Consider the following 23,110-nt stretch of genomic DNA (forward strand, 5'->3'; position numbering starts at 1 on the left):
TAGCAGCTGTCCATTTCCCAGCAGTGCCCAAGAGTAGATGGCAGGGAAGAGTATACAATCAATGATAGCATGCCATGGAACCTTCCTAAAATACTGTTCCAGCCCTCCTTCACCTGCAGCTCGGGAACTTCGAAGGGTGGTGAATTTGTCCTCAACAGCCTCAAGGGATTTCTCTTCCTTGAATTTACTCTGTCACTTTTTGAAGCCCTATGGACTTTTGAGTTCACATTAACAAGGATCAGCTGTTCTGTATTACAGAAGAAATAGAAGAACTCAAAGCAACACAAACAGCCTTGAAAATCAGTGGGAAAACCTAGATAGACCAAAGGGGATCTCTAGGGTAGTTTTCAAAGTCTGGAAACAATGAAATGTTTCTTTACATTGTAGAAAGCCAGTTATGTTTCCATATCAACTAGAACAATTTGTACCTGTCTGATATAAAGCTAATAATAAAATCACCACTTTCTTCTCTGTAACCACTAATCACCTACTTATGAAAACGTAACTAGAAGGAAAGATGCAAATGGCCAAATACATTTTTCCCCTTCAGCTATTTTTCTTCTTCAAGCAAAAGAAGTACCAAAACAGTCAGTTGTTCAGTAACTACAGAGCCCTCACTGATGTCACTAGAAAACAGAGTGTAACCACAGAACCACAGCAACCCAATGAGAAATAGAGTGGTGTGACTGGCTTACCTTTTTTTTTTTTTTGGGTTTTTTTGGTTGGGGTTTTTTTTGTTACAGATTTTTTCTTACCTAGCAGGGAAGCGAATCACCAATGGCAGTGGAAGTACATGCCTAAATCAATATAACATGAATACATGGTCTTGTAACAACAGAATCCCATATTTGTTGACTGCATGTGCAGCAAGACACCCAGCATCAAAAAATAATACATTTGTTCCTTCACCATCACATTATGATCACCAACAAAACAGTGCTTACAGATTTCTGGGTCACAGTGAGCTCCATTCCTGGCCTGGCAGCAAAGCAAGGCAGCTTCCAGGCAGAAGGTGATTCCTGAGGAATTCTGAAGTTAGGTTTGTGAACAGTACTACCATTAGCTCCAGATTCTAATGTAACAATAATGTTTAGCAGCAGTATCAACACAGTGAGAAGAGAGAATCACCAGCTTCCATCTTTTCTGACAGTCATCTAAATTCATCCATGTACATATGTAAAGGCTGTACCAGTTGAAAATTACAAAAAAATCAGAGGTCAAGTATCTTATTTCAGATAAGTATCCAATCCTCACTACATTCCATAGTGAGGAATGTAACATGAGGAAAGACATATGGTAATGCTATCCTGAAAGACTCTCATAACCTACAAACATTTTCCGGTTGAGCAATTGTCTGATTCTGACAAGGAGGCAGAGAATCCAGGATTCTATAGAAACAGTATGGACACCTCTATTTCCCCAGCCTCGCTATACTGCAGCAGGCTCCAGCAGGCTGCTTGACTTCTACTCTAGGCACGGGTGAGCTTTGCTGTGGTTCACTCAGGATCACATGGAGCTACAGCCCCAAATGAAGCATTACTGGGGTGATGACAACGAAAGCCCCCGAAGAAAACATTCATTTTTAATGACCAGCAAACAAAGAGTGGAGATCAAAGAGACCTAGTGTGAAAAGTGTGTCCTTTTCAGTCAGCCGTGGGCAAGAAGGGAACTGCATGCTCCTACACAATGTGTATCCATCTGCCCAGACCAACTTAATAGTTGCTGGGAACAGCTTAGGCTGAGCAGAGCTTGCTGAGGTATTATTCTGAGCACAAAAGTGTATTAGCTACTGGGGAGCTTGCCTGAATGTAACTAGATACTTCCTGCATTCAGACTGATACTGTGATCCCGTTAAAGCTGGTTTGGATATTCCACCCTAAATCATATTGAGAGTGCACTAGAGACACAGGGCACCTAATCAAGACATGAGGCTGGCAGCAGCAGAGCTCATTCTTTTTGCTCCAGTGCTGTGTCTCCCAGGGGCAGAGAGGTGCATGACACCTTCAGTGAGGAAATCTGGAGTCTTCACATGACAAAGGCCAAATCACCAGAATATCTTACGGTGATCTGCAGTGTGATCACTGTGGTTAAAGTCATGTTTTACAGTAGTCATTTCAATCACATGTTTTCTAGAGAATATAGATATCTGATTTCTATTTTTTGCTCATTGTGACTCTAGTTATTACTGCAAATTCCTTTTTGTGTGGTGACAGCATCCAAGCTAGCTGAAAGAAGTGGGCCTAGACCCTCCCTTACAGTGAGATCCTGAAGCACACCAAAGGCTTTATTTAATGCTTTGCTTCACTGGGTTAAAAGTACTCTGGGACAAATAGAAAACATGTCAGAAGGGTTTATAGTTAACTCCCATCCTCTCTCTTGCAAGAGAGAATTTACTCCTGAGTTTAAAGTTGGTTGTCTCAGTTACTCTGAGTGGCAGCAAACTCTGCCGAGTTCTGTAGGGCCTTGTGGGAGTTCCTCCTTCACTCTAGCACCTCTGAGACTGCATCTGCCACACACTTGTAGTGATGCCCTGAGAAGTGACTTCTGTTCAAACCCCTCTTGATCTTTCCTGGCCTGCTGGAAGGATTGTTTTTACAGCTTGCTCCTCCTCATCAAATTAGCAAGAATAGATGAAGTGTTCAAATACCTACAAAAAAGACCAAACCCCCTTTCTCGGCTATGATGTTTTCAGAACCTCCTGAGCCCTAAGAAACCTGTTCTGTCCCTCCAAGCGCAGGCATTGCTGACCCTGACATTGCACTGCTCTCTGCTGTGCGGTTTCAGAATTTCTTTCTGATTAAAAAAACCCTGAACCCCTTTAAACATAAAGCCACCTGCACGTGCACGGGCTGGCGTGGGATTCTAGGAAACCACAGAGAGCAGTCGTACCTTCGTGAGGGCCGACGCGGGGCCCTGCAGGGCGACGCTAAAGGGCCGCACTGCAAGCCAGGAGTTCGGGTGTGCCGAGACCAGGCTGAGGGCGAGCTCCCCGTGGGGCACCGGCTGCTCGGCACGGCCCCATCCGTGTGGCCTGCCCCATCCGCACGGCCTGGCCCCATCCGCACGGCGGTGCCGGGCGGTGCCCTCCGCTCGCCGCCTCAGCCGGCCGGCCCGCAGCGCCCCCGCGCGGCCGCAGAGCCGCAGAGCCCGGGCACACGGGCATCGCCGCCATCCGGCGGCCCCGCTGCAGGGCCGGGCTGGGCCGGGCTGGGCGGTCACCCGGGGCTACCGCGCTTTCGGCAGTGCTGCTTCCCCCGTGTCACAGCGCCCAGGTGAGCTCGGCCTGAAAGGCTGCTCTTGGAAGCCTCTCCTAAGAAGGGGATAAAAATCCTGCACCGGCCCCTTGCGGCAGGAACCCGAGGCTGACGCTGCAGGGTACCCGGCTTTGATTGTCTTTGCTTTGGCGCCCATCGGAGGAGTGCGGCTGGACGGAGGGAGGGATCTCACCTTTGCAGGTGGGAGTACTGCCTTCTGTAGCCTTGGTCTGCATGTACAAAGAACTTTGTTCCGAAGGCTGTAACCTGTGCAATTCTGAATGACAGACACAAAAGAGAGGAGACTTAGTTACATTTTTGTGATTTCATTTTTTACTCCCCAAATCCATGAAGGCCTGAGCTGTCTAAGTCCAGTTAACCACTAACAACAATAGTGAAATCTGGCTTGGATACACTTGAGAGATAAGGTTTTCAAAAGCTGTTTAAGTCAGGTGGGAAAAGCATGTGTGTGTCTCCAGCCACTTTAGTGTTTCTGGAAGTCCAAGACAACATTGTGCTGCTTCTCCTGTCCTTGCAATTTTCAGCATAACTTTTCATTTTTCTGTTAGCTGCAAAAACGCATCACAACTTTGGTGACTGCTTCTGTTGCAGAAAGTTTCTCTTTGTTATACTCTCAAGGCACTGGTAGCAAGAGTTTACCTTTAAGAGGTAATCACAACAATGCTGAGATAAAAACCATACCACAAACCCCAAGCATCGCCACAGAATGTGGTCCTTTCCATCCTAACTCCTTAAAGGCAGCTGACCAGATAACCACAAAATAGGGGTGCCCACCCTACTGCAAGCTTTGAAAGACTTCGGGTGTGAAAATTTTACAAAATGTGTGTAATTTGTCACTGTTACACCTAGAATAACTTCCATGGTCACCCAGCACATCCACATACATCTGTCATGCACTGCTCCCCCTAGTGACAGGCACTAACAGTCTTGGTCTTCGGGTTTGCACTTCACTTGGGTTCTACACGTTTGCCACCTGTTCTGAAAGACCTCCCTTCCAAACCTAGATATAAGGGGCCCTGTAAAAAAGTCCCACTCAGCTGCATGTTGGCCATAGGGAACTGCAAGGGCTTCAGAAGATTCACTCCTCCTTCTGGAACACTGCCCTTGAACATAGGCCATCTACAACCCTTGTATTTTCCTAAAGATCTCCTGCACACTCCGGCATATACCAGTGAAAAGTACCTGCTGCTCACAGTCCTCTTCCTAGTACACCTTGAAGGGCAGGAGCATGGTCATTGCCTTTGTTGCTGCTGAAGACAGCAAACCTTGCCCAGCCACCCTGTGGGTCTGCAGTCCGCACCACCAGCACATGCATGTGAGCCTCGCTGGGCCCTTTCTATCTATACCCCACATCCTGAAGAAGTGTTCAGCCCCTCTTTTAGGTAACTGTGTTGCAGGAGGGACAGGGATGGATACACAGAGCCATAGCAGTTCCTAAGATAGAATGGAGACCTTCTTTTCCTAGGTGACTCTCAGTTGCCTTTAGTCAGCCAGTCCAAAACATTAGTCCCAGGATCTGAAGAGGCATTTAGAATCATAGAACAGTTTGGCTAGGAAGGGATCTTTAAACACCATCTAGTCCAGCAATAAGCAGTGACATCTCCAACTAGGTCAGGTTTTTTCCAGGGAGGGGGCATCTACTGCTTCTCTAGGCAACCTGTTTAGACTTGACTGAATTTGCCACTTAGCACCTGTCTACTGAATTTATAGGTAAATGCCCTTGCAAACCTCAGAGCTGGGCTAAACTCCTTAACATATTTTTGTTTCCCTTCTTTTAGAAAACTCGATGACAAATATTCTCAAGCATCATCCGAAAGAAAAAATAAACAAACCCCCAAAAGATGTGATGATTATTGGGGTAACTGAGCTTGTATCAAGAAGCAAAGACACACACAATCTCACCCCAAAGGGGACTGTCTCATTAGATCTCCTCTGCAGGGAGGTGTTTGCCTGGCCCCTGAGCTGGCTGAACTGAGCCCCACTTGCCTCTACTGGCACATTGATGGAGAAAATATTACAGCATGCCCACAGGCCGGGGAGCGAGCAGACCAATATATCAGCAAAGGAGGCATCAGAACAAATGAGGGAGCACATGAGCTGCATTTCGGCTGAAATCTCTACATCCTGAATGACTGCAGCTTGTTTACACACCTAATGGGGAGTGGTGCAGATGGGAAGTGGGATTTAAAGCCATCACAGAACTTTAAAAATAGCACAGTGAAAATCATTGTTCCCCTTCTCAATTAGGAGGACAGGAAATGAAAAACCATGAGTGTAGAGGCTTTCTGCTCCAGCCCTAAGGGAATGACCCAGAGTCATGAGAATATAGGCCAGATATTGAAGCAAAGAATGAGAAGTGAGAAGCAGCAGGAGACAACAGAATATAATTTGTGTGGATAGACTGTAGCAGTCTCTACAGAAAGAATTGCAAAACATTCTATGGAGAGAATATTGCTGTGGGCAACTGCTCATGCGTGAGCAGAAGTGGAAAACTGCTTGTGAGATGGAATAAAATTCTTCACTGCACCTTGGTTTCACAGTGGACCATGCAGTATCATTTCACTAACACGGACATATGTTTTGAGTGATAACAGTAATTATGTGATTAAACAGAGCAAAGACAAATATACATCATACACACAGGGAAATTCTTTGCTGTGTCTTTGGGGAAACTGCAGAAGTGTTGTTTTCCAAGTTACTTGGAGTTAGAAGGGAGAAGCATTGAAGACTGTGTAGTAGAGAACACTGGTGTATAGACCAAGGGATGGGAAAGCCCATTTCTCTTTGGAACTCAGTGTATTGCTGAATGCATTTTTAAAGGCACAAAAATTCACATAAGGATTTTCCAGTTTTCAAACAGTCAGAAGCAAGATGATGGGAAGGAAAGGAGATTATCACTATAGGGTAGCATTAGGAGTAGGACATGAAGAAAGAATAGGGCATGGGGTGAAGGAAAAGCTACATTGTAGACAGCACATGGTGAAGGGAAACTACTGCTTGAGGAGCAGGGTACTCAGGGACTGGGGGGACAGTCAGGTTGGAGGAGGAAAGAAGTCAGCTCTGAGAGGCATAGGTGGATGGGAGAGTGAAAATCAAGAAGAGAAATGAGTGAGGATGGAAAAAGGAAACACGTGTTTGTGAGCAAAAATAGTTACAGTTGTAGGAAGCCTGTGGAAACAGACTACTTGTTCCAGGTGTTTAACCGTAACCAACTGTGGTATTCAGAAGAAACACTTCAAAATTGCAGTAACAATGTCTTTGTGAAGTAGATAAGCGCTGACAGGGGAGCGAGGCAAAGATGGAAGGATTGAAAGGCAGAGGAGGAGTCTCTGTTGGTGTGGGACTAGAAGGGGAGCACTCTTCACACTGAGGGCAGAGCTTGACTTTGTGTCTCTTTTCTTGTGAATATATGCTGGGAGTGCCCTTGGCTCTGCTGGCTCATCAGCAAATACTTTGGAATCACTGTTTAGATCAAACTTCAGAGTGCTGCCAAATGTACTGCAAAGTATTCTCTGGGCTCGACCCTTTTGAAATAAAGGGGTCAGTGTGTTCTAGCCATCCCAAGTGCCAAGAAGCAGAAAAGGAGAAGGTGTAATTGCAGACTTGAAGCTATAGTTATAGTAAAGAGAGAGGACTTGACATATACAAACTGGATAGTGAGACTTTCTTCAATTGTTGTAGAAAGATGTATACCAGCCAAGCTGTGCTCCTATCTATTCTTCCCCTAAAAGTGAAATAGATGTGTATTAATCAGCCTTGGTGGAACTGATATGTCATAGGGAGGGACGGAAGGAGTAAGTTGCTCCATATAAAATATGTTGGTTAAAAAAAAAAAATCCTCTCTAACAAAATTACTTTCCTAACAAAATATTTAAATTTTTAAAGAAAGACAACAAACTTCGGAACCCTAACAATACTGATTTGTTTTAAAGCATGTTTTCATAAAAAAGTAGCCAAAACTTTGCACATGGAGTACATTGCCCTACGCCTTTATTGGCCTTCCCAGTCAGTGGTAGGCTTTGTAGGACTCAGTCTCTGGTGTGTGCTGTCACCACACTCTCCCAAGGATGTGCATAGGGGTACTTGACAGATGATTCTCTTCCACCTTTCATTCTCTGCAGCAGCAGCTCTTCTTACTATAGGCCTTTCCAGGGACTGCTCTTAAGTTGATTTGGGGGACAGTAAAGGTCAGGAGAGGTCCCAGGAGGGGGTTGGTCTGTTCTTTCAGAACTTCCCATTAGCTTTTATAGGGGATGGAAAAGATGATCCTACCTGGAACCTCACTACATCCTAGCATAGTTTATAACTTCATAGGCAAATCTCAGGAGTCAGATGTATGTTTTGTAGGTACATCATTGTTTGAAGTCCTATATGCTTTTGGGCTTTAGAATTAAAACCATACTGCAGAAACTTTCTCTACTTAGTTACTTAATTTTGGTGCCAGAGACGTGAGCTGAAAATTTAGATCAATGCCTGATTTGACTCAGTTTTACTTGTGAGTGTAATTTTTAAAAAGGCATAGATTTTCAGGGATTTGGAAAGATTTGAAGAAAGTAAAACTCTGCCAATGTCCAGGTGATTAGATCCTTAGCAGTAATAGTGAAAGACATTAAATCACTTTTTGAAGAAGAGTAAACCAAAATGTGAGGGTTTACTTACACAGTATAAAGTAGCAGTGAATCTGTAACACAGTCCTACTATTTTCCAATTATTTGACCATTACAATGACTCAACCCCAAAAGTGTCTGTCAGGCACCACTAGCAGTCCTTTGTGTTTTCTCTTCCTCCACTCAGAAATGCAAACTTCATCTGATATATTAAACATGATTTAGAAGCTGTTTTTTGTGCATATTTTCTGCACTAAATTAAGTATTATAGGCATAAAAAGCAGCCAGAATTAAATGATTGTAGAACATGTTACAAAGGGTCCTAAAACATTCCCAGGATAAAGATGGATAACAGGCCAGGACAGAGTCTGCTGCACAAAGGCAAGGAAGAGGGAAGGAGAGAATCTTTTGACCTAAGGCTCTAGGGCACGGAGTCAGATCTCCTGTCACAGAGCCACATGAAGCTTCTCATAAAACTTCAGGCAAAACAAGCCTGATCTCCAGAATGGAAGTCATGCTGCAGCGAACCTTTCCAAAGTCACAGGGCTGAAGGGATCTTTCTGCACTTTGGCCACCTTCTTCATATGAATTTCAGGACCAGGACACATGAGAGACTCCTACCCCACTAAGTAGTGGTTTCCACATAGAGCAAGAGCATTAGTTTTACATAACTAATTAAAACTGGGGAGAGAAACCAGGTTGCCAGTTACAAATATGTACGTACTGTAAGTTAATACTAGTTGCTGACCATGGGCCATCTGCAGAAGTCTGCTCAGATGACTGCAGCCTCTATTGTGACAGACTTTACCAGAAACCAGTCTTTGCAAAGTGAACATCAAAAGCAATGTCAGAAAGTCTTTCATCCTCCTGTCTGTGACAGCAAACCATTAGGTAGGAAAAAAAAATAAAGTGTTAAACCAGGTATGTGGAACAGCTAATGCTGACATAGCTATAACATAGTCAGGGGACAAATGTTAAATTAAAAAGTCATTCTGATTATCTTACAGTTTTTGCCAGAGCCCACAAACCACTTCCTTTTCTACCCATGTGTTCTTCCCCATCCTCACAGTAGACAGAAGGCTGATGCCTCTGTGTCAGGCAAGCATGAAGGCAGTTGCTGTAACTTTCTGTGTCCTCTGCTTTCAGTTTGAAGCCCTATATGGTGAGTAACATTTTGGATTATTCTCCTTGCAGTAGGTGTCTCTATAGAATATAACTTAGCCAATGATGGGAGATAGTAGATGAGGCATGATAGCAAGGGGTTAGAGGATTAAAGGTAACAGAGGGTATTAGCTGCAAAAAGACTGCTCTCTACTTCAATATCACTAGAGTTGGTGGGAAGAGAATTCCTGACAGCATAGGAATGTTTGCTCTGAAACTAAAAAGTGCAAGTTTTCATAGTTTATATTCTTTAGTTCATCTGCTCAGTGTTACACTTTAGCTGTTGAGATTTTAGTGCCAGCTTCCCTTGATGGATATAAGATCTCATAGCAGCATGATGGTGAATAATAAAGAGAAACCAAGTTACCAATATTAAACCTGCTCTCATTTGGGCAGGGAATTTTTATACAATGAAAAATGTACATGGCATGGAATAGTAGATGAGATCATTTTGGTGCAGGCTAGAAACACAGACTTAAAAGGAAGCATGAAATTCCTATGCTGTGTTTGAGAAGGTGCACAGTGACAGCACCAATCTCAGTCCAGTCTTAAACATGGATGCAGCATTTAACAAGATTCAGTGTTTTATCCCAGCTGTGCAAAGTAAAATATCACAGCTTTACTTGTAACCTCTCTGAAATGCACATATTAATGGGTCAGCATGGAAATACAGATAATGACAGATTAAGAAGAGTCTTTTTTACCATACGTATTCTGTCCAAGGATTTGGTATGATGCATCATAAAGGATCTGAGATTTAGTGTGCAAAGTTACTAAACACCATCTAAATACAATCCTTTGATGGTCATGCCAAGGGGTATTAAATACTTGATTTTGAAATTCTAGTGAAAAGGAATAGAATTTAGGTACTCCTGAGTTGTCAGGAAGAACTTCAGCTTTCCTATAGATAAAAACTAGTTTTCAGCTCTTTAGGTTATGCAGATACACTTTTGAAGGCTAACTAATATATTGATAGTATGCTGAGTTTTCAGATAGAATGAAAAGATGGGGGAGATCACAAGAAAGGTTAATTGTAATCAGTATCTCTAAAGAGAGTTCTCCCTGGAAAGTTGTTCCTAAATCTACTAACAAAAAATACTTTCAGTTTGGTTACTTCTCATCTAGTCAATTTAGCACGAATACCTGACCAGCATGCTTTTACACATGACTGAAGCTATCTAGAAAGTTCTTCCTTGTGGGAAGAAATAAACTATAATTTTAAGGGTGCAAATAATTGTTCTGTCTGATACCAGCATTTCACCTTTCCTTCAAATGTGGAGGATAGGATTTGGACAGGAGACTGGGCAAAGGAGATGACAAGAGAAAGAGACTGCATGTAAGAAGAAAGGGTATTTCTCATGTTTTTTGTCTTACAGTGTTCTCAGCATAACTTGTGACCTCTGGATGTAAATAGGTCACAGGAGGTGATGTATATGCCTGCATATGTGCAAGGCAATTGTGAAAAAGAAATTGTTCATAAGAGCAGGGAGCCTCTCTGTTACCCGCAGAGAAACACAGGCAATGGGATTTTGGAGTACAGAGCTGGAGGTAGGATTCCAGAGCACTTGAGGCCCTTGCAATGAAACTGCACATGAGCTTTGGCACACCAACATTTGCAAAGCATTATCACTCTTCACCCCTTTCTTGTTATCAATACAGCAGGAAACCATGACAATTTTTAGAAGGGATTCTGCAATATTATCAGCACTGGCAGTTCTTTCCGTGGTATGTTTTATATGAATTTCAGCATTTCTTATCATAAGTTATACCATAGAAATAATTCAGATTAAAGATGGCTTGCTAGAATAAATTGGGCCATTACTGCTTTGCCCACAAGCACTCCTTCCTCACTGAATCCTGGATCTTGAAAGATAGAAACGTGTTAATTTTAAGCATGACTAATGACACTAAATTGACAGTGTCATCTTTAAGAGTGCCTTGGAAGTTTGAAACTATAGCAGCTTAAAAGCTATGTGCTGTTTCATTATGCATTTAGTATGAAAAAACAAATGTGTTTGTTTTAAAGGCAGGGTCTGTGATTTCCTTGCTCATCTTCAGAGGCAAACGCACTCAAGTGAAATTATGCTTGTTGTTTTCATCAGCTAGCTAGTTTTCTGAGAGCTGGGGCAGATCATACAAACAGCAAGAAAACAAAGTAGCATTTTTCCATTCTCCTGGTCTGAACCCCAAGCTTGAAAAGTGATTGAAAGTGGTTTTTAAACTTCTGTTAGGACCAAAATGTATAATAGATTGGTGGTGTTTTCAGATAGTGCTGGGTCTGCCAAAGAATAACTAGAAAGCTCAAAATTGCAATCTTATTAAAATGAAAATAACACACTTTCCATTGGCATCAGTATCCAAGCACACTACCATAGAAATTCCCAAACTTTTTCCAAAAGGTTTTCCTGCTGCACTAAAGATGAAATTGAGGTGGAAATGTACATGACTGTAAATACAGTTATACAGAAATATACACACACGCAAGATCTCCTTCAGAGGTGTACATAACAAGATGTAGCTTTCATACACGTTAATATCTTTAATTTATATCTAAACCACAATATTTGTCTTGGCACAACTAAAGATTTGTTTCCTCTTCTCAAACCTTTATATGCAAAAGAATAATCGTTTTTTATGAAAAATAACAAAAAGGAATCTTTCAGCCAAAACTAAGCATTTTTACTGCTGAACCAGTGAAATTCTTCTGTTCAATTTCAACAATACCATAATGTAGACTTTTATTCACATGTTTTTGAGGTAGAATTAGGGAGATTTAGTCAGGGAATCTCTCAATATTACTGGATGTTTAAACCCCTGGTTCCTGTCTCACATCCTACTGAATGTACATTCATTCTGACTGGAGCTTGGCAAGAAACATCCCCAATGTGTCTGGCCATTAACAACAGAGGGCTGCAGGTCCATATGATTACCTAGGAATGAATGGGTACCTAGGAATGAGTGGGCACAGAAGATCAGCAGTCAGGCACAGGGAGGGGGAATAAGCAACTTCTTAGTATTCAGCAAGGGCATTCAAATTAGGAGCTGATGCAGAATAGCTAGTGAGTTGGAAATTTATATCAGCTCTTACCCATCGTGGTCATCCATGTAGACAGTTTTGTATTTTAATCTCAGGCAAATCTAAAATTCTAAAATGTGCTGATTTATCCTATGCAAAGAACACTCTTCTCTACGGCTACTTGTTTCAGAGGAATACTAATTGCATCACATTTACCAAAATGCTCATTCAGAGAAATACTTTACTGAGTGTTCCTTGAAAACAGTCATTTTAGGCTTCTGGGTTGGAGAGAATACAAAACAATCTTTCAGCTTGACACAAGGTCACATGAACTAAATGCTCAATGACCTCTCTCTGCCCCTTTTCATTTAAAAAAAAGGAATTAAAACCATGATCTCTGGCAAACATTCTAACCCACATGCTATGGAAGGGCAATTTCATTAGCTAACAGTGAAATTGAACTATTCGGAGACAAACAGAGAAAACAGACCTGAAGTTTTTACTTTAGTGCTCAGAATAGAGTTGTCCCAGGCTCCTCTGGGACATTGAAGGAGTATGGCACCGCTTGGCTCTGTAGCTGCACTGACAGAGTCAGCATCTGCCTTTCCTCCCAGATGACCAGTTACAAATGTAGAGGTTTCAACTCCAGGTAGGTGCTTCTCAAAAGTATCAGATAAGTTTATGCATTCATCATGCTCCCTAACTTCTGCTGTACATTTGTTTTTTTCTTCCCTTCCCTAAATAATTTTTTGGGTGTTTGGCCAAATTTTAAAGGTATGTGTTACTGAACTACAGGATGTCAATCTACAGAGCATTTAAAATGACCTTTATCTCAAATGTTGTTCTCATAGTGACTGTTTTCTTTCATCATGCAACAGATAAGTCATCAAGAATTATTTCTTTATTTGACCTTTGCCTTCATCTTTTCAGACTATATAAAATTTTAAGAGAGTGCACTTTCTGTCTGTGCCTTCAGTGGTACTAGAGCTCTGTTTCACTGGGGCTTGGCAAGCTGTGTGTTTTCTCTGTGTCTTCACACCAGTGCTACAGGATGCTAAATACCTTGTCTGTTATCATATACTTAAGTAATAGTCCTGAGTGAAGTACAGATATTAGAACTGTCACAGAATTAGATAAGGGTGCTGACTGTGCACAGTAAACTAGGAAGAATTTGATGACTAGGGAAATGGTAAATCAGTCAAGAAGGGATAACAGTTTTTACTGCTCTCTGAGTACTGCAAAGTCTCTTCCAGAAGTCCATTAGCTTCTGTGTCACACTAAAGGTATCTTAAATGAGTATCATTCATTTCAGTGCTCTTGCCAATGGCAGTAACTGAGGAGCAAGAATTCAAAAAAGGAAAAAAGCATGAACACTAACAGACTGAAAGAGTTGAGATCATACAAAGGTACTCAAAAGAGAATGGTCCTATGTTCCTGGGCATTTACAGGTTAATGTAAAAGATAACAGATGCCTTGGAAAAAAAAGATTATTTATACCATGCAATCAGTGCAATACCTGGCACACCTGGGGGTCTACTCCGTGTGGATCTATCTCGACTACCATGCAGCTGTCACAAGACTAGGACAGTGCACCCGAGTCCTTAAGTATTTGCCCTGTATTTCCTTAGCATCATAAAATCCTGATGTAGATATATCTCATTCTGCCCAGCATCTGAAGAACTTACTCAGGCTACCAGAAAACAGGAATAGCAGATAGAATTTTTTTTGTTTACCTTTATGAACATTTAATTTTAGGGCACTGCAAAAAGGAAAATTCCAAATGAAACACTACCAAACTCTGCTATGTTGCCAGTACTGACATAAAAATCGTTTCAAAGTGTTGCCATAGTGTGTGGTGATGCAGGCAGTGGTTTAAAAAACAAAACCAGAACAATTATTAAAAATGTGTTTGTGTTCTGTAATGAAGATCATCTAGGAACAATAAGACAAAAAGTTGCTATTGAAAAAGGAACAAAACCATATGCATTGCTTGACTGTTTTCTTGATGTATGTTTTGGAACGTGATCCAGATAATTATACAATGTTTTGGTGCTGTGTAAAGCAGTGGGGGAAGCAGAACAAACATTGATGGAAATGAGTACTTTAGTCTGGGAAAAGTATAATGTTGGCTTATTGCAAAATCAGGACTCATGAGAAATCAAATATATGCTTTTTTATTTCAGGCAGATTTCCTCAGTATCTTAGTGAGACTTTTACTTTCATGTCAGTTCTACTTCTGAAGTACATGTATTACTTTGCAAAGGTGTTTTAAGAATTTGTGAATGTTATACGCATGATCAATATAAATTCTCATCTTGAGCATTTTCTTTCTACTTTGATTTTTATATTTCATTCTTTTATCATATCATATGACTTTAGAGTATAGTACAGAAAGGATCAGATAGGATAATGATAAAAATGATAAAATAGCTTCAGCATCTTAACACTGCAAGGTTAACCCTCTGTTCCTGCATCTCTCTTCTTGAATTTTAAACAGAAAACAACTTTGTATTTTTCAGGAGTTGACAGCTGCTCATCATGTGCATGCAAAAATATAGGTAAGATTCATTTGCCTAATTTGGTTTACAGTTTTAAATGCCTTTCTACATCAGAAAATACTGCCCTTATAGAAAAAAACTGTCATTTTTTTACTGCACATTTTAACATATTTCTGTCTGACGGAGTTTTCTGTGCTATTGACTTTACAATGTCAAGCTGTGAGGTAGCAGGATATCTTTGGTCAGTTCAGTTTCATTCCTTTTCCAAGAAATTTGTAAAATGAGAGTCACACAACATCTGAGAGCTTTTCGTAGAGATTTTGGGAGGGTGAAATGTGATTTCTGGATTGCATGTGGGTGCACACACACAGTAACATTTTTCCTCTATGCCTTTTATTATCTGAGCAATAGCGGTACCATAGCCATCTAGGCAGTGAGGTTGAAACTTTATGTCATGTCTCAAATCACTATCTATTCCACAAAGACAAGTCAGGTCCTGTGGTTAAGGCAGTCACGTGGGAGCCTGGGATTCACATCCCATTTTAAATTTCCAGCTACATCATCAACCTAGCTGGGTCACGGGGCCCAGAGAGTGGCGGTGAATAGAGTTACATCCAGCTGGTGGCTGCTTACAAGTGGGACTCCCCAGGGCTCAGTTTTGGGGCCAGTTCTGTTTAATATCTTTATCAATGACCTCTATGAGGGGTGCACCTTCAGTAACTTTGCAGACAACACCAAGTTAGGTGGAAGTGTTAGGTGGGAGTACAGGAAGGCTCTGGACAGGCTGGATCAATGGGTTGAGATCAAGTGTATGAGGTTCAAGAAGGCCAAGTGCCAACTCCTGCATTTGGGTCACAACAACCCAGGCAGCCCTACAAGGCGAGGGAAGAGTGTCTGGAAAGTTGCCTGGTAAAGGTCCTGAGGGTGCTAGTCAGCAGCAGCTGAACATGAGCCAGTGTGTGCCCAGGTGGCCAAGAAAGTCAGTGGCATCCTGGCCTCTATCAATTACTTTGTGGCCAGGAAGGTCAGGCCAAAGACTGTCACCCTGTACTTGGCACTGGTGAGGCCACACCTCGAATCCTGTGTCCAGTTTTGGGTCCCTCACTGCAGTAAAGACATTGAGGTCCTAGACTGGGTCCAGAGGAGGAAACAGAGCTGATGAAAGGAGTGTCTGAGGGAGTTGGGGTTGTTTAGCCTGAAAAAAAGGAGGCTCAGGGGAGAACTTGCCATTTTCTACACAGACCTGAAAGGAGGCTGCAGCAAGGTAGGGTTCAGTCTCTTCTCCTAAGTAGCAAGTGACAAGACAAGAGGAAATGGCCTCAAGTTGCATGAGGAGAGATTTATACTGGATATTAGGAAAAATTTCTTCACTGAAAGAGCAGTCAAGAATTGAAACAGGCTGCCTGGAGAAGTGGTAGAGTCATCACCCCTGGGGGAATTTAAAAGACATGTTGGTGTGCCACTTAGGGACATGGTTTGGTGGTTGATTTGGCAATGCTGAGCTAATGCTTGGACTTCATGATCTTAAGGGTCTTTTCTAATCTAAATGATTTTATAATTGTATGTTCAGTAGGGTACAGATTACAAACCATATACCAGAGATAATTATTATCATATAATCTTTGTCCCACTTGTTTTATCTATGTACAGGACAATGTGACACTGAGGCAGGGATTATATGTCTACACAGTGTTTGGTCCAGGGGGGCGATTAAAAAATATCTAGTAATTGATATTGCAAGTAATATTAGTAACTTCATCATTTAGTAGCTTTAGTAGTAATATTATCAAGCTCACTGATCTAATGCTAAGAGTAATCTCTCCACCCTTAGAGCAGATGACAGGCCAGGTCTCATATATTTTATCTGTAATGTCTGGCACAACCAGAATAATGCAGTGGTATCTCATTGTGAGGGCTGCTTTTCACAGCCAGGCTGTTCTGAGTACATACATGCCCTAAATTGCAATCACATGGTTAATGTTTTGTTGTTGTTGTTTAAATGAGTTTCTTAGCACTTTAAGGATTCTTTTCACTGCTCTGTGTGTGACTATACTTATTGTTTTCATGTCTTCAGATCAGGCCCACATCTCTGATGCCCAGGTGATGGTGGAATTTGAAAATGGAAGCTTCAATTTCACATTCCCCAATCCCAAAAATGTGAGTGAATTCAGCATGACCCTCTTCAAAGGGCGTGAAAAGAAGCAAATCTGTGCACTCCATTTGAACAAAGAGAGAGTTATCTTCCAGAATAATGTCACCTACTGTCAGACACAGAATTCAAGCAGCAGCACCATTTTCATTCTTAAAAATCTGGAGAGAAAACATATTGACGTTTATACATACTGCCTGGAGATATTCTTACCCCCTCCTTACATAGAGTGCTGTCTGAGAGAAACCTATTTGTACATCCAAGGTAAGTTAAGTTCTCTTCTCCCCTCACTTCAGTTTACTGATAAGCAGACACTGGGTAGAGCTATGCTGCAGCAAAGAATGTGACCTGAGTTCACACAGCTAATGACCAGGCAGCTAAAAACTACTCAGCAGGGGGGGCTGGTAACAGTGGAGCTGCATTGGCACACTGCTCAGCACGTTCTCTCCATATTGATTCATATTCTTGTGTAGGTTTTGCAGGCCATGCTGAGCTTTGGGTGGTGGTGGTGGCCCCCAAGTTAGCTTGATTACAGATTCTAGAGTACTGCAGTCTCTCTTTTGCCTGGAACAGCAATTTCTCTTGTCCATTTTAAAGTTGCTGAGTATAAGTATTAAGATTTGGTCTAGCCAGTGGGAAAAAAATCCATTCTGAGAGCCATTTTCAAAAGCCTAGGATTAAAGAAAATCGATTGTAAAATACCCATACTAGTAGTGGTATATAGAACTCTCAGATGCCATTGAGGTGTGAAGAAGATGGTGTTCACCTCTGTGAAGACCTTCAGCTTTAGGGCCCTCTTAGAGCAGAAGTGATCCACAGCTGTTGAGAATTTTTGGCCCTTTACTGAGAAGGGCTTGGACTAACTCCAGAAGACTAACTGCCCAGGTTTTAATTTTGACCTGGCTTTCATTCAGTGGCTCTTAGTATACCAAACTGAAAGAGTTAATGGTGGTTTTGCTCACACCAATTCTTGGTTCTGCATACAGTTCAGTTGCAGCATGGTACTGCCTGTTGGCCTTCCCTTGCTTTCTTTTCCTCTCTCCCAACACCAGAAATAAACAAAGGGGCTGAAATGCTACAGAAATTATGTGCTTTAGTCAAGTTGTATCTCAATCCTCTCTGTATTTAAAAAGAATCAAGCCATGACATTTGGTTTTGTCTGGACAAAACCATGTCCATTTGTTTGGATATTTGGCAGTGTCAATTTCCACTTGTATGGATAGCCAGATGTTCAAAGGTTTTTCTAAATGTTTCATACCCTGTCATATTTTCTCCCAGATCTGGGTAAAGGCAATCTTGAGTACCTCAGCTTGCCTCCCTATCCAAACATGGTTGCCAAAGTCTACCCTTCTTTTGACCAGGCTGCCCTTAAAATCACCTGTGGTACTTCCTGCATATAAGCTTAAACCTTGTTCAGATCTGAAACACCATGTTGGAGGTTGGGATTTTTCTGGTTTTTTATTTTCCTTCTCAGAATGTTCTCAAGCCAGGCTTGGTTTCTTTTCAGTCTACACTTTCAGTGCTGTGTACCAACAGTTTCCCCTTTCTTTCTGAAAAAATGCCATCTTCTGCTTCCTACTGAATACACTTTTCCTAGGTGACAATTCACCTCAGCAAAATCCTTCTTCAGAGTTCACTTTTGCTAATCTATTAATATGAAGAGGGAAAAGAATTAAAGTTATCTGTAGAAGGCAAAAATGAAAATTATCAGTAATGACTTTTTTTTTGCCTCCCCATTTCAGATAAGGAGGATTGCTTTTCACTTGGACTCGTGCCATGGGTTATTATTGGCGTGATCATTTTTGCTGTTTCCTGTGTCTGCTGTGTTGTGGCTTGTTGCTTAAAGAACAAGGTAAGTAAACATATGAGATAATGCAGAACCCTTCTTCCAAAGGTCATGGATCAGGAACATGATTTAATGAGATTTAGAGAGTGGGACATGCACACACTCACTCAGCAGTGCTGTGTTTTTTGACAAAAAGACTGAGTTGTTAATTTACCCCTGGAATTCAAGTAATTAATGACAGTAGCTCAGATTTAATTTTTCCTAGACTGAATTGTTTCTTGATTTAAAAGCTTTGAACCAAAGGAAAGAGGAGAAATGCTGCCCAGGTCAGCAAACTTTTTTTCGTAAGCAGTTCACCTGATAGTTTTCTTTAAGAAGTGGAAACAATCATCCGTGGAGCAATTCCAGCACTGTTTTGCTGCAAAACCACTTAGATTTTACTTAGGAAAGAAGAAAGACCAAGGACATTAGCTATTGTTTTGGGCAATGTGTGTTTTTAATTTTCAGTTTGTTTTATTCCAAGTTTTCTGTGTGAGTTTGACATGTCCATTCTGACCTTAATGTTCCCACTGAAAACAGAGTAACTGCCCTACTCAATGAACAAAGGCAGGAGTGGCAAAGGTAAGTGACCACAAATTAAATTCATGGCATTTTCTCTCTGTTGGCAGAATCAGAATTGTGAATCCAACTCCCTTGAGTACAACAGTGAATACATGCCCATGGCAGCAGTGAATGCAGCTAAAAAGCCAAGAATCTGAGGTTGTGTTAAGCCCAGCTGTACCTCTGCCTGTGTCTGCTGCAAGGCTTTCTCTGGGAGGGGAAGAACTGCTTGCTGTGTCTGCCTCTGATTCTGGGTGGGTGGCTGGATGCCTGGGTGGGATTGTTAAAAGAGCTTGTTAAGGGAGATCATGCTGCCACCTTGCAGGAAGACAAAACTAAAAGCAAAATCTCTGGAAACCTTTTGAATCTTAGCGGTGGGCTGGTTCCTAGAAATGCCACTGCTTCACATCTGTGCAAAGCAATGATCTTATGCATGAGGAAGAGATGCAAAACTGCTCTGTTCAGATTCTTGAGATGATGCATGGTACCAAAAATCTCTGTGGGGAAGTGATTTACTAGATTTATGAGTGTTACTGGCTAAGGGCAAATATTCTGCAGAGAATGAGGAGCTTCCATAACTACTTAAACCCTGCAGAAGCTACTACATAAGCACTTCTGGATACAGAAGAGAAGAAGAATTTGGACTTATTCAGACATGAGTGCTGCACATAACTGATTCTCCATTTCTATTCTAGGTATAAGCTGGTTGCGGAGTGGAAATTTTGGAAGCAGTTTTCCAGCTACTTGAACTTGGACAATGGGAAATTAGCATTTCCCCATCTTCCCCAGCCTCCCTGAGCTCTCACAATGGCCCTGTGCTCAGTCATGTGACACTCACTGTAGTACTGTTCTGAGCTGTGGTTTGCTCTAGCCTTGTTTGTGAACTGGAACCCTGCCTGATCCACTGACTCATGGACACAAAATGATAACAAGTTAAAGGTGTCAGCTTTTAGTTGAAGAAAATGTAAGATTCCTGTAGTGCTGCTACAGAAAGAACTTTTATCTTCTAGTCTCTTTTATGATAAACTTTCCACTGGAGACAAAAAAAAAGACTACCTCCAAAGCCAACCCCTGTGGTACAGCCATACTGCCATGTATTGCACATGCCCTTTTGTTAGGGTTAGTTTAGCAGGGGAACAAAACCTGAGACAGTACAGCAGAAACTTCTCTGTGACACTGTCTCAGTTTTGTGCATCTGCATTATTTGTATTTGTGCTGTCAATACATCTTTGCCATTCACACCTTGGGGCTCCTCCTATTTAACAAAATCCTGAATGCTTTCACTAACAGAGGAATATATTACAAAATGGATATATTGTAAGGCTGCAATTGCTCCTTAGCTCAGTTCAAACCTACAAGATCTGTCTCTAAACTAGAAGGCACAATCTCCCCTTTTCATGTCTTGCAGCACAAACACAACACAGTCCCTATGGTCAGTATATTCATGGACTCTGCATTGCAATCATCTTCCTCTTGTGATTTGACATGAAACCTTTACAACTTCCCCAGAGGGTTCAGGCATTACTTGATCTGCCTCAAATTGCTCAGAGCCTTCAATATGAATGAAATGATCAATCCTTCATGCTCTATGTGAAATTCATCAAAACTCAGATCATAAATGACCAGCTGTGAATCCAGCCTGCATATCTTGCCAGACACTTTGGGCTGCTGGAACCAGAGTGGTACATTGACTCTAAACCTCTCTGTAATACATTAGAAAAGCCCAAATACTGGTCAGAGAATACTATTGAGAGAGATAAACAGCCTGCTTGTCTGGCACACAGAAGGCTGGTTTCAAATTTGATAGGGCAAATGGGGACAAGGAGGAAATAAGCTGGTACATCAAGAACAAGGTTTTCCTCAACAAACACCTGGATAGACAGAAGTATTGCAGAGAGAAGGTGCAAACTGCTAACTGTGACACTGAAAATGAGTAAAACATCAAATCAGGCAGGGACTGCCAATTACACAGCCCTGCTCAGCTAACCAGCTCCTAGGCAGAGATGGAGAGGGGAACCCTGGTGTATTGGGTCATATTACATTTTCTCCCACCATTTTTCGACAAATTACTTGACCTCTCCAGCAAACTAAGCTTGCCTCTGTACATCCATAAATACATTTATTTCATGATTTTAAAAAAATATTGATGACATTACTGTGTTTGAAAATTTTTAGTGAAAATAACTAACATCTTCTACCTATGACAAGACCTGGATGCAAGATCCTATGTAAGAGTGAAGGGTTATCCTCTGGAACCTTTCACCAGACTGAGAAGAAAATTCAAGAAATAAAGTGTTTCTGAAAGAAGGAAAAATTTGGTGTTTGCCTTGGGATGCAGCTGAATAAACAATAAATGATGGAAGTCTGAAAAAGCAGTTCAAAATACATACATCCTACACTGGAGAGATAGATGACTTAAATTCATTATAACAAAGCTTGTGGAAGTCTCAGGTTCCATTACTCCTTTCTTTTTGGAAAAAGATATTTTTATTCTTAATAAAACATTTTTAATTATGCCATATGTGTCCATAAGAACCTTCATGCATGCATGCATATCATGTGAAAGAATTAATCTGAGTAAAATCCACAGCACAATGGGGAAAGAGTGCAGGGCAATTTATCCCTGTATAGCATTTTAGTGGATAACAGGGAAAGGACATAGGAAAAAAAAATTAAAAAACTGAAAACCAAAAATTTGGACCTGGTTCTAGGCAGTGGGGTAATGACACTGTTTGCATGTGTTTATTTCCTATTATTTTAATAAGAAAGTTTTTTTTTTTATATTGTCCCATATCTTCTTCCTTTCCTTTAATCCCTGATGCAGTATCCTTATAATGTCCCAGATTATTTTGGGACATTTTTCAATTTCTTTCTGCCATTTCTAATACCTCCAAATCAAAAGGAGCTGGAAGAAGATAAAGGATGACAAACTGAGAAAAATAAGAAAAAGCTATGTAAAAATAACATGAACCAAGTCTATAGATTGTGTGACAAGAAAGGATCAAAATAAAAGAAAATAAAAAATAACAGACTGTAGGACTAAACAAAAAACCTGATATTCTTACAGGTCATCATTTCAAAAAGTAAAATCTCTCTTTGGAAACCCTCAGTTTTGGGAAAAGACAATTTCTGGAGGAAGGATAAATATAAATATATCATCATTTGAATTCCTGCATATCTTGAGATGGTTTGAAATGCAAACCTTGATATATATTTTTCAAGTTTATCTTCCCAAGCTGAATTATTAACCTAAGTATGAATGCTCTAGGAATTTAATGATTAGCTTTAAGACTGCAGTTTCATATCTAATATATAGGATAGGGAATAAAATGACACTAAGAGGACCATTTTCCCTTAGTACAGGTATTTCATTGACTTCAAAGTCAAATAGTTCTAAATTTTATCATATTTCTTACAGGCTATAAGGAGTTTATTTAAGACTGGGGAAAAGATGCCCCCAAAGTTGAGTAAAGCAAACAAATGAATCAAAATGAGGATTGCTACTGAAGATATCACACAACATTATTTATAAAGTGTTTTATAATGTGGGAAGTTCCCTATACATTTGAATCTCTAAGTTGCCATGCAGAAAAATACAGAAAAAAACCCAAAACCAAGCAGGTTTTTGAAAATATTTAGTTAAAAATAAATCCATGTGGTCAGTAGGGACTTCTGCCCATACAAGATTTACTGGGGAGCTGGATCTAAGTCTCTGCCTTCATTTGACTTTAACTGCAATGAGATATTCCATATACCCAAATCTCTCAAGTTGTCCAGTCCATCATGCTTATGGCAGTCTACCCATTGAGATAAAAATCTCCTATTTCCTTGAGAGATGAAAGTTTGTATTTATGTTCTGTGATTAGGAGTTCAATTCAGTGAGTGGGGTGGCTTGGAGAGGAGGGAGGAATAGGAAGGATTAAACAGCTTTTCTGGCAAAATGAAGTGGACAGGTATGAACTGGAGATATGAATAAGAGGTCAGGGGGTGAACTTCATCTAAGTGAGTATGCTTGAGC

General features: G+C 41.1%; 1 protein-coding gene across 2 annotated transcripts; it reads left to right on the forward strand.

Moving 5' to 3' along the window:
• The first annotated feature begins 8,905 nt into the window (after positions 1 to 8,905).
• LOC132330641 (inducible T-cell costimulator-like) lies at positions 8,906 to 21,611 on the forward strand. Of its 2 annotated transcripts, none has more exons than XM_059853254.1 (6): positions 8,906 to 9,044; positions 14,579 to 14,617; positions 16,632 to 16,970; positions 18,449 to 18,558; positions 19,161 to 19,251; positions 19,788 to 21,611. In XM_059853254.1, exons 1-5 carry the CDS (start codon positions 8,966 to 8,968, stop codon positions 19,248 to 19,250), a joined length of 657 nt encoding a protein of 218 aa, XP_059709237.1. In that variant the 5' UTR covers positions 8,906 to 8,965; the 3' UTR covers position 19,251; positions 19,788 to 21,611. The 2 variants fall into 2 exon arrangements, with proteins under 2 accessions (XP_059709237.1, XP_059709239.1); XM_059853256.1 differs by having other exon boundaries at positions 8,967 to 9,044; positions 14,557 to 14,617.
• The last annotated feature ends 1,499 nt before the right edge of the window (positions 21,612 to 23,110 follow it).

Source organism: Haemorhous mexicanus, chromosome 8 (assembly GCF_027477595.1).
Source record: "Haemorhous mexicanus isolate bHaeMex1 chromosome 8, bHaeMex1.pri, whole genome shotgun sequence".
Classification (NCBI taxonomy): Eukaryota; Metazoa; Chordata; class Aves; order Passeriformes; family Fringillidae; genus Haemorhous; species Haemorhous mexicanus.